At 40.1% G+C, this 15,667-nt stretch overlaps 1 protein-coding gene across 7 annotated transcripts in view; it reads right to left on the minus strand.

Annotated features, from left to right (window-relative positions):
* FRMPD4 (FERM and PDZ domain containing 4) overlaps window positions 1-15,667 on the minus strand; it is a 596,660-nt gene that overhangs the window by 43,667 nt on the left and 537,326 nt on the right. For all 7 annotated transcript variants that reach the window (XM_037986343.2, XM_007991027.3, XM_007991030.3 and 4 more), the window contains one exon: window positions 5,198-5,243. In XM_037986343.2, the coding sequence (XP_037842271.1) occupies window positions 5,198-5,243 (46 nt within the window). The remainder of the gene's footprint in view (window positions 1-5,197; window positions 5,244-15,667) is intronic.

A 15,667-nucleotide genomic window follows, 5' to 3' on the forward strand; every position in this document is an offset into this window, starting at 1 on the left:
CTTAGAAGTTACTAGAACATAGTTTGAAAAAATTATACAAATAAGATTAATTTCTGAAATTGAAGGGCAAGGTCTTGAACTTGCAATTCCTAGAGCTCTACAGTACTACTTATATATCAGGTATTGAGAGAACATTTGGTGAGGACTAGCCTACACTACTGGTTGGCTTAGTTTGGAGTCTCCAAAATGCAGACCTAAGACAAAGATTCACAAGCAGGTAGCTGATTTGGGAGGTGCTCACAGGAATCCCAGGTAGGTGAGTGGGAAAGGCAGGCAGGAAGGGAGAATAAACCAGTAAAGCATTTGCTGTTACTAAGGCACCACTATAGGCAACTGGAGCTTACTCCTGCTGGGAACCTCTGGGAAACAAGGCAGACCACATGCCTCAGAGTTGTACTGTCTGAGGAGAGAGGGAGCTGGGGTATTTATCCACCAGTTCCTGTCAATCATTGATGGAGCGTCTCCTTGTATTGTAAGTTTTCAAAATTCATATTTTCCTGCTGCCTCAACATCCCCACAAACAGGTTGTGAGCACCCTGCCCAGGCAACCAGGTGCACCAGTGTGATAAAGTTGGCTCTTGCCACAAGTACCCTTTCTCACCCTCCCCTGACTGTGACTTAGTAACATTTAAACAGATCAAAGAAATTCCCTTGCACTTTTCTTGTGTGTTCCACCCTGACCCCCTGATAAAGGCACTTGCCCACAGGCTCTACCCCACCTGGTTGGTTGAGTTGGCTCCCTTAGTGCTCCCTCTCATGTGACCCCCTCCTCTTGGCATGCAGTTTCTCTAGGACCTGTGAGTATAAAAAAACTTCTTTTTCCTGAGCCTCTCCTGTGTCCCCTCTTGTGGCTACACCTGACTGACCACCATGTAAGAGAACACAAAAAACAGCCTTTCTGGGAGTGATAATTCCTCAGCACTTGTGGCCTGCTCCATAAGCATGCTCCTAGGCCCAGGAAGAGCCTGCAGGCAAAGACTCACAGGTGTTCTCCATTGGAAATTAGGCTGGCATGCTCAGCATGACATATGGTCTGGACTCTGATAGAATGTGCTACACTGGGGTTTCCATGAGGAGGTGTGTAGCCTCTCTCAGCTGTGTGGAACACAATAAAATGTAGTTAGGAAGTTGGAGGCAGGAAAGCAGGTCCCTCAGCTCTTTGGAAACCTAAAGCAATGTGAATTATGCCAGCTCACGGTACACCAGAACTGAGAGAATGACTTAGCTCAAGTCCCATTGAGTTGGGGTTGCATGAGGGGAAGTTGTAGAAACTCTTTTTTGTTTTTTGAGCAGAGTTTCGCTCTTGTTGCCCAGGCTGGAGTACAATGGTGCAATCTTGGCTCACCACAACCTCTGCCTCCCAGGTTCAAGTGATTCTCCTGCCTCAGCCTCCTGAGTAGCTAAGATTACAGACATGCACCACCACGCCCGGCTAATTTTGTATTTTTAGTAGAGACAGGGTTTCTCCATGTTGATCAGGCTGGTCTCGAACTCCTGACCTCAGGTGATCTGCCCGCCTCGGCCTCCCAAAGTGCTGGGATTACAGGCGTGAGCCACTGCGTCCAGCCATAGAAACTCTAAATACTCTCTGTCTCAGGTAAGATTGGCTTTGGAATTCTAGACTTGGAAACTGTAGAAAGCACAGTCAAAGGAAAAAAGGAAGGAGCTGGCCAGTGAAAGATCTATAATAAAAAAGGATAACAGTACAAGGAAAGAAGATGGCGTATCAGAGCCAAACAAATAAAACCCATGAGTAACCCAGAAATTCCCCTTCTAAAATTCCATCCTGGGGAAATACTAACTACAGATTAAGACTTATACACAAAGACTTTCTTTTCAGAATTATTTATAATAGCAAAACATTAAAGACGATGCAAAAGGCCCAATGATGTGGGTTGGTTAAGGAAATCTTGGTTCAGCGTAATGTTTTGCAGCCATTTAAATGATGCTTATGAAGAGTTTTTGATGACATAGGAAATGTTTATGATATATTTAGTAAAAGAGGCATAATAAAATTACATGTACAATATGATCTCAACTAAGGCATAGAAAAAAAGACTGGAAGGAAATAGGTCGAAATATTTACACTGGTTGTCTCTGTGGGAAAAGTTTGCCAACACATTTTTCTGCATCTATATTTCTTTCTGTACTTCCACTTAGTACTTTTTTTTCCCAAGAAAAACAGTAAAAATCATGGTGGCGGGGAAAGCCTACCATAATACTTTTTTTAAAAATGCAGCAACCTATTAAGAATTACTTCTTATCAAAGAATTTCAGGGATCCTAAAACTCTCACCCCATTCCTCCTTGACCTGGGTCTCATTGGAGATCAATTTCTGTGGTTGGGTCATGTTGGGGTACCTTGGGCACATGTGGAATATGACCGGAAGGTATAAACATTGGCTGTCTATCTTTACTGGACCTTATGCAGAAGAAATACAACATAAAAAATGCTGTCCAGCAAGTTGCAAAAGAAATTAAAATGCTAATTTTTATTGTCTGTAATAAAAGTAGAACTTACGGACTTTCTTTTGGTCTGCTGGCTCATCTGTTTCTGTTTGTCAATCCTGATTGCTGAGAAGATGTTTAACAAATATGTGAAACTCAATAAGTTTTTTTTTTTTTTTTTTTTTTTTTGCAAATAAAAGATTGCAGTCTTGTCTTTTCCCATCTGCTGTCCAATCCATGTCTGATATCTATTTAAGAAACTTTGTGGTTTTAATTCTTTTATTTCAACTTCCACAACTCGGAGGAGAGAAGAGCCACTTGGGATTTGAACAGTTAAGGGAAGACTTTAGGTGGGACAGTGGTTCTCAGCTGGGAGTAATTTTGCTCCCAAGGGACATTTGGTAATGTTTGGAGACATTTTGGTTTGCTACAACTTGGGGAGAGGGTGCTACTGGCATCTACTAGGTACAGGCCAGGGATGCTGCTAAACATCCTACGATGCACAGGACAGGTCCCCATAACAGAGAACTCTCCAGTTCAAATGTCAACAATACCAAGGTTGAAAAACCTTGAGGTAGTGTTTAGAATTTGGCCTGAGACTTGAAAGCTGAGAAGGATTTATTTAGCAAGGCCGAGAAGGTGGTGGGACTGGAGTCATTTTTCGAAGGAGAGTGGTCAAAGGAAAGTCAAAGATGAGAATTTGTCTGCAGTGATTGGGCAAGGGGAAAGTAACTCTGGAGCAGAGGTACAGCTGTTGGCTATAAGAACACGAGACGCTTCCTCCTAAATATTGTGGCTAAGTGTTGCCTTTCAATGGAGCACAACGGCAAGAGCCACTGGAACTCCTAGAAAATTCCCGATTATCTTTGAAAGGAAGTGCCATGATTCACTGCTAGTAATCAACATTCAAATGAATAACAAGTCACATGGACTCCAATGGCAAACAGCAAGTAAAGCCACAAGACACAACCATAAACTTACATGTAAAACTCTTCTTTCTTTTTCTAAGTTTACTGCATGAGGTAAAACAGTATCCCACATTGCAAAACAAACAAACAAAAAACAAAAAACAAAGGTCCTGCCTGATCTTGCATTTCTAGTAGATTATAAAATATAGAAAGAGAATTCGGGAACGACAGTGCAAATGTGAAGTTCCATCAGGAATTTAAAGTGGTTCAATCTCAATTTATACTTGTTCCATCTCAATTTATAGTTGTTTAATGCTTATTATAGACATTTACATTGACTTTACCCAAATTGAATTTGTCCACTGCAAACAAATCAAGAAATGTGGATAGATTTGAAGTAAGTGAAAATGACAATTTGGTTAACCAAAGCAATCTAAAAACAGCCCAGCTGTACTTTATATAGAAGCACATGGAAGGAATCTCAGAATCAGACAGATGAGGAGACCAAGGTTCTGAGCAGTTAAGGTAGTCACTGCTGACTCTTTTGTTATACTGCTGGGAGCTAGAAGCTAGATCTCAAGTCATGGTTCTCTAACATCCTGGGGCCTCCTTAGTTTTCAAATCCCAATATGTGTGTATGTGTGTAAGTTCTGTCAAAGAGATGGAGTTAACAGTAGCAGTCAATATTAAACTGAGCTTTTAATATAAATATGCATAGTTACATCCTAGATGGCATAATTTGTTGTTTTGGTTAGTTCTATTTGTGGTCTTATCAGAATCCTGATCCTTATTATTTCCTGTCTAAAATGCCTAGCCCACAGAGCTTAGGGGAAAATTTTTGGGACAGGGGAAATGAAGAGTTTGGTCAGAAGATGGAGATCAGCAAATACCAGAGCCCTTTAATTGATGTAGAAATTAAATGCTCCAACTCTATGGGGAAGAAAACAGGAGCTTAAGCAGGCTGGAATCGCTGCCACTCCATATGAAGGTCAGACTGACAGGAACCATTTTGGGAAAAATCTGAAGGAATTTGCCTCGGTAAGTTTTAGTTCAACTGACAACGTATGAAATTTGCAAGCAGTGGCAAGTCTATACAAATAGAAAGGACATTAGTGGTTGCCTAGGACTGAGTGTGGGAACAGGGATTAATTGTAAATGGGAACAGGGATCTTATTGGGGGGATGGAAATGTTCTCAAACTGGATGGGGTGATCGTTGCATACCTCAGTAGATTTTATGAAGACCATAGAACTGTAAACTGAAAATGGATGAATTTTATGGTACGCAGATTATACCATGATAAAGTTTTTTTTTTTTTTTTTAAATCACAAGAACTGTCCAGTTTGTAAATCACTTTCCACCCTCCAAACCATGATGGCTGAAACCAAATTCTGACAGCATATATCATATAATATCTACTCTTAAAGAAAGCTTTGCTAAAATATCCAGTTCTCTACAGAATTATTTAGCTGGGGATAAGAATAACAATTGTGCATTGACCTCCTACAATTAGATAGTCTCATGAGATTTGTGTTTCTTAAGCTGGAAACCGTAAGAAGGTCTTGAGTTTAGTGTCATTTACAAATGTGACCATTGCATAGGGCTGGAACAGCTGGCTGTCTTTCAAGAACTTTAGAAAATATATTACTCCCTTTCCTCTTCAATGAATGACTTTGCTAACATGGAGTATAAAGTACACAAATAGTCAAGATTTTTGAACCCATATTGTGAGTGCATGTTATTTTTCTCTGCTGTTATTCATCATCATGGTTTTACTGGAGTGGGCAGAAGAAACAAGAAGCCTGAGAACATTAAGTGGCACTTTTATTCACAGAACACTTACAGGGTAAGGCTGAATGACAGTGAGGAGTATCGATTCTTTGCAGCTTCTGTAAGAGAGAAAAACAAACATATTTATGATATGCACTGAGCCCGGACTCTAACCAGTAAGAGTTTTCTTTCAAAACATTAGTGAATGTTCCCTGGACTCCCAGGGTAGAGTAAATCAAATAGCTCAGATGTAGGCTTTCAGACCACACAAAAAGCCAAAATGAAGTGTTTCCTGAGTTTAACAAACTGCCCAATTGAAAGCTTCCTAGCAAGTTTACATTGGGCAATATTATCTGTGCTGCCAAACAACAGGACCTTAAAATAAAACCCAGGAAGGGAAGAACAGTTTTAGAAGCATCAACTAAGTCTCTATATTTTTTGCTGCTCTCAGAATTGATTCTCCCCTTCTGATTTTCCTTTAGCCTATTTTTTCTTTGCTGCTTAAAAATTTCTCTGTAGTTTTCTGCCAGGGGAAGAGATTTTTAAAAATTCTATCAATTCGTGGAGCATCATTACCTCTCAGGATCAGCATCCTAAAAGAGAAATGTTATTGTTGGTATCTTATGGAAAAAATAGCATCTCAGCAAACATCAGTTCCCATACTGTGTGGCTTAGTAAGTCCCTGGTCACAATGCTAGGACCCTGGGCTGATAAATATTTCAGACAGGCACTGGTTGGGAAATATTACTCACAATAGGCTGCACTTCATGGCTAAAAGCAGAACAATGTAATATAATGGTTTATCTAATTCCCTCCAAGTAACTCAAACCCTTGAGGAAAATTCATGTTATGGATTATAATAGTTTTTCTTTCTTCCCTTCTTTGTTCCTTTTTAAATCATGACTAGGAGAAAGGTCAGTTGCCATTTTGTTGAAGAAGAGCTGACTTTTTCTACTTTAGGTTGTAATTAATTACCTGCTTTTCTGATTTATTGCCCACATGAGTAAGGGGAAGGACATCTTTTGCAAGGCTGTTCCCTGGAAGAAGTCACCGCAAATCGCACTTCTAGCACTAACTGATTTGTGGCTCGGCCCACTCACTCTGACTGGGCTGGACCACGTAGTAGGGAGTGGGGTAGGGGAAGAGAGGAATCAAGAGGGCAGGGAAAGGAGTAATAGAACTAAAACTCCAGGAAGACTCAGAAGACTTAGGATGATGGTACTGGTGGGGGCAGGAAGGTAGCACAGTGCTGATGGTGGCCTGTCTGCTCCCACAAGTTCCCAATCACCAAGGCTGGCAGGGAGCCCAATGATTGCAGTAGACAGAGCAACAGCACAATCAAATGAGAATTCAGTGGATAAGATGAAGGATCTGCATTGCTGGTGGGAATATACACACGTGTAGCAGTTTGCGGAGGCAATCTAGCTTCAATAGGTCAACTCCAGTGTCACAAACACCATGACCCAGCCAGTCCACTCTGGTTTATATCCCCCCAAAAATTCTGCTGCTAGTCTTTAAGGGGAGATGGATGAAGATGTTCCTTGCAGCAGAATGCATGGGGGTGAAGTGTCAGAGGCAAACTGGGTGTCCATTTCCAGGATAATAGATATGAGACAAATATGTGGAAAGCAACACAAACAGAAGCAAAGCACTGTTTCTTAGTTTTTGTTCAAATTTTCCTCATTCACAGGCAACAAGAAACGTTTATCAGATAAGAAATGCTCTATAACCCCATTGACCAAAGAATGTGTGAGTGTGGCAGCCACGTTAGTGGAACAATCTGCCCTGCCTGGCTTGTCCTGTATGAGTCTGCTCCCAGAGTCCTCAGGAGCAAGCAATGGGTCCTAGGAACTCATTCTCTGCACCCAGCTCATTGGACCTGAATGTTGGAATGAGCCAATCAGATTTCCTCTCTCCAGAATCAGAACTAAGAGACACAGAGACTAAGAGAGTTGGGAGCCAAGTCACATTTATGACTGAGCACCAGAGTAAAGATTACAGATGCCAGTAATCCCCTGAACAGTCCTGGTTTCCACCATTCCTAAGGGCTGGTTGTTCACTGCTAGAAATAAAATCATTCACATAAATGATCTCAGTAGGATAACGATCATTCTGAGAAAGAGCTTTTACTTTTGTTTTCTCTCATCTTAAGTACATAATCATCATCTGCCAGACAAGAAGAATTAACTCCATAGCACTACAGATCCCTTAGGACTCCTAATCCAAACCGAGGTGGAAAAAAAGACAGAAGCCATATGTGTTCATATGTTACAGGATACTAAGATGAACTGAGACAGATTCAGCTGAGGCCCCATGCCAATACATGCCAATCATTCCCACATGCCAAAGAAGGGTGCTGCAAGATTTTCAAAGGTGTTGAAAACCAGAGTTTGTAACCCTTACCCCTTACTCATCTTGGGATTTGACTCATGTCTTCATTACAAACTGAAAAGAAGGCAACAGGAAGAGGCTGTCAGAAGCAGCACATGCTCAAAGAGCAGAGGCTACATTTGTGCAGTTACCACCCTTACACTGAGGCAGGCCCAAAGTATGGGACTCTTGGAAGATGCAGTAGAAACATTGGCCTGGGACCTCCTGATCAACTGAGCTACTTTGAGGGATAAGAGGGCCTTCACAGAAATATACAGAATGCAAGGAGCATTGAGCATAGTCAGCCGTTGGTTTCTGCCTGACACAAGGGGGCTGCAATTGGAGTAACTCAACAAAGAAATCTTCCAGGAATCCATGAAAGCAACCACAAGGAAAGAGTCCACCAACATCACCTTCCACGGATAGAAGAAAGTAATGCTGGATTACATTGGTGCCAATCAAGTGAGAACTTTCTTGCCTTTTACCTCACCATCTTGGCCTCATTTCAATCTGGAAGGAGCTGAATGCTGGGGCAGTAGAGAAAACATTGACAGTGCCCCTTAACCCACTGCAGGCTTCCTAGGCCTGAACTAGGCACAGGGGAGGAATTTTGTGGAGTTGGAAGTTTTGACTATTACATGACAATCAAATGTTGCAATTACAGATTACAAATTGTGATTACAAGTGTACAAGTGACTGGATCACTTTTTGAATCTGTTCAATATGTTTATGGGAACCACCTGAGATTTGGTTGAGGGCTTGGAGGAACTGGCCCTGGGGAGCTGTTATAAGTGGGCAATGGGGGAAATAACATAGTTGCCTTATGATTGCACCCTCCAAGACCTGCGTGCTCTACTTATTCCCAGTGTCTCTTTATTTATTTATTTTTTGTATTATACTTTAAGTTCTGGGAAACATGTGCAGAACATGTATGTTTGTTACATAGGTATACATGTGCCATGGTGGTTTCCTGCACCCATCAACCCATCACCTATATTAGGTATTTCTCCTAATGCTCTCCCTCCCCTAGTCCCCCACCACCCAACAGGTCCTGGTGTGTGATGTTCCCCTCCCTGTGTCCATGTGTTCTCATTTTTCAATTCCCACTTATGAGTGATAACATGCAGTGTTTGGTTTTCTGTTCTTGTGTTAATTTGCTGAGAATGATAGTTTCCAGCTTCATCCATGTCCCTGCAAAGGATACGAACTCATCCTTTTCTGTGGCTGCATAGTATTCCATAGTGTATATTTGCTACATTTTCTTTATCCAGTCTATCACTGATGGGCATTTGGGTTGGTTCCAAGTCTTTGCTATTGTGAACGGTGCCACAATAAACATACGTGTTTATGTGTCTTTATAGTAGAATGACTTATAATCCTTTGGGTATATACCCAGTAATGGGATTGCTGGGTCAAATGGTATTTCTAGTTCTGATCCTTGAGGAATCACCACACTGTCTTCCACGATGGTTGAACTAATTTATGCTCCCACCAGCAGTGTAAAAGCATTCCTATTTCTCCACATCCTCTCCAGCATTTGTTGTTTACTGACTTTTTAATGATCACCATTCTAACTGGTGTGAGATGGTATTTCATTGTGGTTTTGATTTGCATTTCTCTAATGACCAGTGATGAGGAGCTTTTTTCAAGTTTGTTGGCTGCATAAATATTTTCTTTTGAGAAGTGTTTGCTCATATCCTTTGCCCACTTTTTGATGGGGTTGTTTGTTTTTTTTCTTGTAAATCTGTTTAAGTTCCTTGTATATTCTAGATATTAGCCCTTTGTCAGATGGAGAGAATACAAGAATTTTCTCCCATTCTGTAGGTTGCCTGTTCATTCTGATGATAGTTTCTTTGGCCATGCAGAAGCTCTTTAGTTTAATCAGATCCCATTTATCAAATGTGGCTTTTGTTGCCATTGCTTTTGGTGTTTTAGTCACGAAGTCTTTCCCCATGCCTACGTCCTGAATGGTATCACCTAGGTTTTCTTCTAGGGTTTTTATGGTTTTAGGTCTTTAATCCATCTTGAGTTAATTTTTGTATAAGGTATAAGGAAGGGATCCAGTTTCAGCTTTCTGCATATGGCTAGCCAGTTTTCCCAACACCATTTATTAAATAGGAAATCCTTTCCCCATTGCTTGTTTTTGTCAGGTTTGTTAAAGATCAGATGGTTGTAGATGTGTGGTGCTATTTCTGAGGTGTCTGTTCTGTTCCATTGGTCTATATATCTGTTTTGGTACCAGTACCATGCTGTTTTTATTACTCTAGCCTTGTAGTATAGTTTAAAGTCAGTAAGCATGATGAACTGGTTTGATTAGATCATATTCTTTGAGTCCAAACACACTTTGACCAAGACAGAGAGGCTTAGAATCTTGAGACCAATAAAACAGTAAACAAGAGAATAAGGGATAATTATCAGACAAAAAACCGTAAGGTGGTAGGTTGGGTGGGAGAATGAATAGGCCCATAAAGCTGTGGGACAAATGCTAATTTTCTCTACAGCAATGCTCAGTGGCACTGAATTTATTTGTTCACTTCTAGAAAGGGAAGCTGATATGCACATCTTCAGTGCAGTAGCTGTTAGGAGCAGGCAAGGCCCTGGAGAAGGACTCTTGTTAGTCATCCTTGATGCTAATAAGCATAGACCCTGTATTAGCTTCCGACTGCTGCTATAACAAATTACCACAAACTTAGTGGCTTAAACATGATGCAAATGCACTATCTTATATTTCTGGAAGTCAGAAGTCTCTAATGAGTTTTGCTGGGCTAAAATCAAGGTGTCAGCTGGGCTGCACTCATTCTGGAGCCTTTTCAACTTCTAGAGGCTGCCTGTATTCCTTGGCTCATGGTCACTTCCTTCATCTTCAAAACCAGCAGTAGCATCTTCAAATCTCTCCCTGAGTTTCACTTCCTCTTTAACTTAAAAGGACCTAGTGATTATATTGGGTCCGGCTGGATAGTCAAAGATAATCAACTCATCTCTGACTTAATTACATCTGCAAAGAAAGTCACAGACTCTGGAAATTAGGATGAGGACATCTTTCAGGGGATCATTATTCTGCCGACTATAGACATTAGCTTTATCAGTTACCTAGTGTTGCATAACAAATTCCCACAAAGTTAGTTGCTTAAAACAATACCCACTTATTATCTCACAGTTCATGTGAGTTAGAAATATGAGCATGGCTTAGCTTGGTCATCTTTTTCATGTTCTCTCTTGAGGCTGCAATGTTTTGGCCAGTGCTGGGTCCCATATGGGAGCTCGATTGGGAAGGATTCACTTCCAAGTTCACTTCAGTGGTTTTTGGCATGACGAAAATCCTCTTTAGGCTGTTGGACCAAGGGCCTCAGTTCCTTGTGGGTAGTTGGCTTGAGGCCACTCTCAGTTCCTTGCCATGTGGATCTCCCCATCTCACCGATGTGGCAACTTGCTTCATCAGAGCCAGCAAGGGAGGGAGTCTGCTGGCATGATGAAAGCTACAATCTCATGTAACATAATCATGGATGGGACATCCCATCACCTGTACCATACTTTATTGGTTAGAGGCAAGTCACAGGCCCCACCAAAACTAAAAGAGAGGGAAATACACAAATCTATGAATACAAGTGGCAGAGATCACTGGGGTCCATCTTATATTTTGCCTGCCACATGAATAAAGAGACTTCTAGCCTAGTAATCCCTATGTATCTTAAAAGTAGGTTCAGGCTGGGCGTGGTCATTCATGCCTGTAATCCCAGCACTTTGGGAGGCAGAGGCAGGTGGATCACCTGAGGTCAGGAGTTTGAGACCAGCCTGGCCAACATAGTGAAACCCCATCTCTACTAATAATACAAAAATTAGCTGGGTGTGGTGGTGCATGCTTGTAATCACAGCTACTCTGGAGGCTGAAGCAAGAGAAGTGCTTGAACCCAGGAGGTGGAGGTTGCAGTGAGCCGAGATCGCACCATTGCATTCCAGTCCTGGAGATAAGAGTGAAACTCCAGCTCAAAAAAAAAAAAAAAAAAAAAAAGTAGTTTCCATTCATGACTTAACCTTATGCAGAATTTCTTTCAAGAAATTCTGGAAGAAGGACTGCTCAGTATACTTTATTAATTTGAAAATGGAAACTATTTTTCAAAGTGTGTTGATTATATTTAAAGTCTTTACAGCTATAGTAATGCTTTGTAAATTACTTGAAACATAATCTAGATTGACTTCAATTTTACTATTTAGTGAATAAATGAAGTTGTCTGAATTGAAATAAAATATTCCAATATGTTATTTATCACCAGGACTAGGGACATGCTTTTCTTCTCTTTTTTTCTTTTCTATAATTATGTAATTATAACCTGCCAAACAAGAAAAATTAACTCTATAATGTTTTGGATCCCTTAAAATTCCTAACCCAAAGATCCTAGGAGAAAAAAACAAAACAAAACAATGACCTACACCATTTAAAAATAGCCTCGACAGAATGATTAGAATCAGGAATAGAAGACGACAGTTTTAAGCCATCAAATTAACTTCTTTCTGGGATGGCCTAAAAACAGCTAGAGACCATTAAGAATCCAGTTATAACTACATTTAGATAATTATTATTTCATATTAAATTCCACATAAATTTTCTGCTTTTGAAGATTAATTTCAAATTGTTGTGACAATATTTTTTAAATGGTTGAGTTTGTTAAAAATGTCATTTTCATCCCTGAATCACAGTGCTGATCTCTGCAGGGGAATATAGTCTATCCTACCCTAAACCACTCTTGTCAAACTTGCCTTCAATTCCTCTCTCTTCATTTCTTTGTCAAAGGTCTATTCTTATCCTTTTTTCATGGAGAGTCCCTTGAAACATGTTTGGGACACCCAGCATCAATGGTTTTAGACCATGCTTTGGCATTATATACCATTTTATTATTTCATTGGATGTCATTTGATGCAGAAAGCAAAGCTATGTGAGGAAGAAGCCCAGCTTCCAATGAGGTAGAGTTTCCAGTATTATAATCTCTCTAAACAATGAAGCTAAGGCTGGTGTTCTCTGTTTTTTAGAGCAGCATACTTTGAATCTTTCTTTAAATGCCTTTCTCATTTTATATTTATGCCATTAAAAATTATAATATATAATCATATTGGCATGTGCTAGTGTATATTTTCTTTCTAGACCAACCTAAATAGATCTCTTGATGAACCCAGACACTGATACTAATTTAACAGTCATCATGGGAATCAAGATTTCCTCAGATATTGGGAAAACCAAACAAAATAAAAATCAAATAACATGGCCAGGCACGGTGGCTCACACCTGTAATCCCAGCACTTAGGGAGGCTGAGGTGGGCGGATCACAAGGTCAGGAGATCGAGACCATGGTGAAACCCTGTCTCTACTAAAAATACAAAAAATTAGCCAGGCGTGGTGGCGGGTGCCTGTAGTCCCAGCTACTCAGGAGGCTGAGGCAGGAGAATGGTGTGAACCCAGGAGGCGGAGCTTGCAGTGAGCCGAGATTGCGCCACTGCACTCCAGCCTGGGTGACAGAGCGAGACTCTGTCTCAAAATAAATAAATAAATAAAAATAAATAAAAATCAAATAACAAAGATATATAGGAAGATATTTCATGTCAGAATTTGAGAATCTTGCTTTAGAAACATTAAGTCCAAACAAGTTAACTGTACAATTTTAAACTTCAAAACTGGAAGTAAATAATCAATCTGTGAAGGGTGAAATGATAGGCTTTTAAAAGGCACACAAAGAGGTAATTTAGGATTATATATGAAAGCATTTTATAAGCAGTGAAATAGTATTCTGAAGTAACTTCTTGAAAGATGGATGTGCAGTATTTTTATTTAGAGAGAAAGGCAATAAGGTGCAGTGAAACGGCGTTGAACTCTCACTTCGTAGGTATATACATGCACACACGGAATTCTTTATTCTTCCTGTACTTCAGGGTTCTTTAAAGAAATTAGAAAACAATTCTTAGCTATATCTTGTCTTCTGCTAGCTTTTGAATTTGTTTGCTCTTGCTTCTCTAGTTCTTTTAATCGTGATGTTAGGATGTTGATTTTAGATCTTTCCTGCTTTCTCCTGTGGGCATTTAGTGCTATAAATTTCCCTCTAAACACTGCTTTAGCTGTGTCTCAGAGATTCTGGTAAGTTGTGTCTGTGTTCTCACTGGTTTTAAATAGCTTGTTTCTGCCTTAATTTTGTTAGTTAACCATTAGTCATTCAGGAGCAGGTTGTTCAGTTTCCACGTAGTTGTGTGGTTTTGAGTGAGTTTCTTAATCCTGAGTTCTAATTTGATTGCCCTGTGGTCTGAGAGACTGTAATGATTTCTGTTCTTCTGCATTTGCTGAAGAGTATTTTACTTCCAATTATGTGGTCAATTTTAGAATAAGTGCTATGTGGTGCTGAGAATGTATATTCTGTTGATTTGGGGTTGAGAGTTCTGTAGATGTCTATTAGGTCCACTTGGTCCAGAGCTGAATTCAAGTCCTCAATATCCTTGTTAATTTTCTGTCTCGTTGATCTGTCTAATATCGGCAGTGGGGTATTAAAGTCTCCCACTATTATTGTGTGGGAGTCTAAACCTCTTTGTAGGTCTCTAAGAACCTGCTTCATGAATCTGGGTGCTCCTGTATTGAGTGCATATATATTTAGGATAGTTAGCTCTTCTTGTTGAATTGATCCCTTTACCATTATGTAATACTCTTCTTTGTCTTTTTTGATCTCTGTTGGTTTAAAGTTTATTTTTATCAGAGACTAGGATTGCAACCCCTGCTTTTTTTTCTTTCCATTTGCTTGGTAAATATTCCTCCATCTCTTTATTTTGAGCCTATGTGTGTCTTTGCACATGAGATGGGTCTCCTGAATACAGCACACTGATGGGTCTTCACTCTTTATCCAATTTGCCAGTCTGTGTCTTTTTTTTTTTAAATTTATTTTTTATTATTATTATACTTTAAGTTCTAGGGTACATGTGCATAACGTGCAGGTTTGTTACATATGTATACTTGTGCCATGTTGCTGTGCTGCACCCATCAACTCGTCAGCACCCATCAACTCGTCATTTACATCAGGTATAACTCCCAATGCAATCCCTCCCCCCTCCCCCCTCCCCATGATAGGCCCCGGTGTGTGATGTCCCCCTTCCCAAGTCCAAGTGATCTCATTGTTCAGTTCCCACCTAGGAGTGAGAACATGCGGTGTTTGGTTATCTGTTCTTGTGATAGTTTGCTAAGAATGATGGTTTCCAGCTGCATCCATGTCCCTACAAAGGACACAAACTCATCCTTTTTTATGGCTGCATAGTATTCCATGGTGTATATGTGCCACATTTTCTTAATCCAGTCTGTCACTGATGGACATTTGGGTTGATTCCAAGTCTTTGCTATTGTGAATAGTGCTGCAATAAACATACGTGTGCATGTGTCTTTATAGCAGCATGATTTATAATCCTTTGGGTATATACCCAGTAATGGGATGGCTGGGTCATATGGTACATCTAGTTCTAGATCCTTGAGGAATCGCCATACTGTTTTCCATAATGGTTGAACTAGTTTACAATCCCACCAACAGTGTAAAAGTGTTCCTATTTCTCCACATCCTCTCCAGCACCTGTTGTTTCCTGACTTTTTAATGATCGTCATTCTAACTGGTGTGAGATGGTATCTCATTGTGGTTTTGATTTGCATTTTTCTGATGGCCAGTGATGATGAGCATTTTTTCATGTGTCTGTTGGCTGTATGAATATCTTCTTTTGAGAAATGTCTGTTCATATCCTTTGCCCACTTTTTGATGGGGTTGTTTGTTTTTTTCTTGTAAATTTGTTTGAGTTCTTTGTAGGTTCTGGATATTAGCCCTTTGTCAGATGAGTAGATTGCAAAAATTTTCTCCCATTCTGTAGGTTGCCTGTTCACTCTGATGGTAGTTTCTTTTGCTGTGCAGAAGCTCTTTAGTTTAATGAGATCCCATTTGTCAATTTTGGCTTTTGCTGCCGTTGCTTTTGGTGTTTTAGACATGAAGTCTTTGCCCATGCCTATGTCCTGAATGGTACTACCTAGGTTTTCCTCTAGGGTTTTTATGGTATTAGGTCTAACATTTAAGTCTCTAATCCATCTTGAATGAATTTTCATATAAGGAGTAAGGAAAGGATCCAGTTTCAGCTTTCTACTTATGGCTAGCCAATTTTCCCAGCACCATTT

The sequence above is a fragment of the Chlorocebus sabaeus genome, chromosome X, assembly GCF_047675955.1.
Source record: "Chlorocebus sabaeus isolate Y175 chromosome X, mChlSab1.0.hap1, whole genome shotgun sequence".
Taxonomy (NCBI): domain Eukaryota; kingdom Metazoa; phylum Chordata; class Mammalia; order Primates; family Cercopithecidae; genus Chlorocebus; species Chlorocebus sabaeus.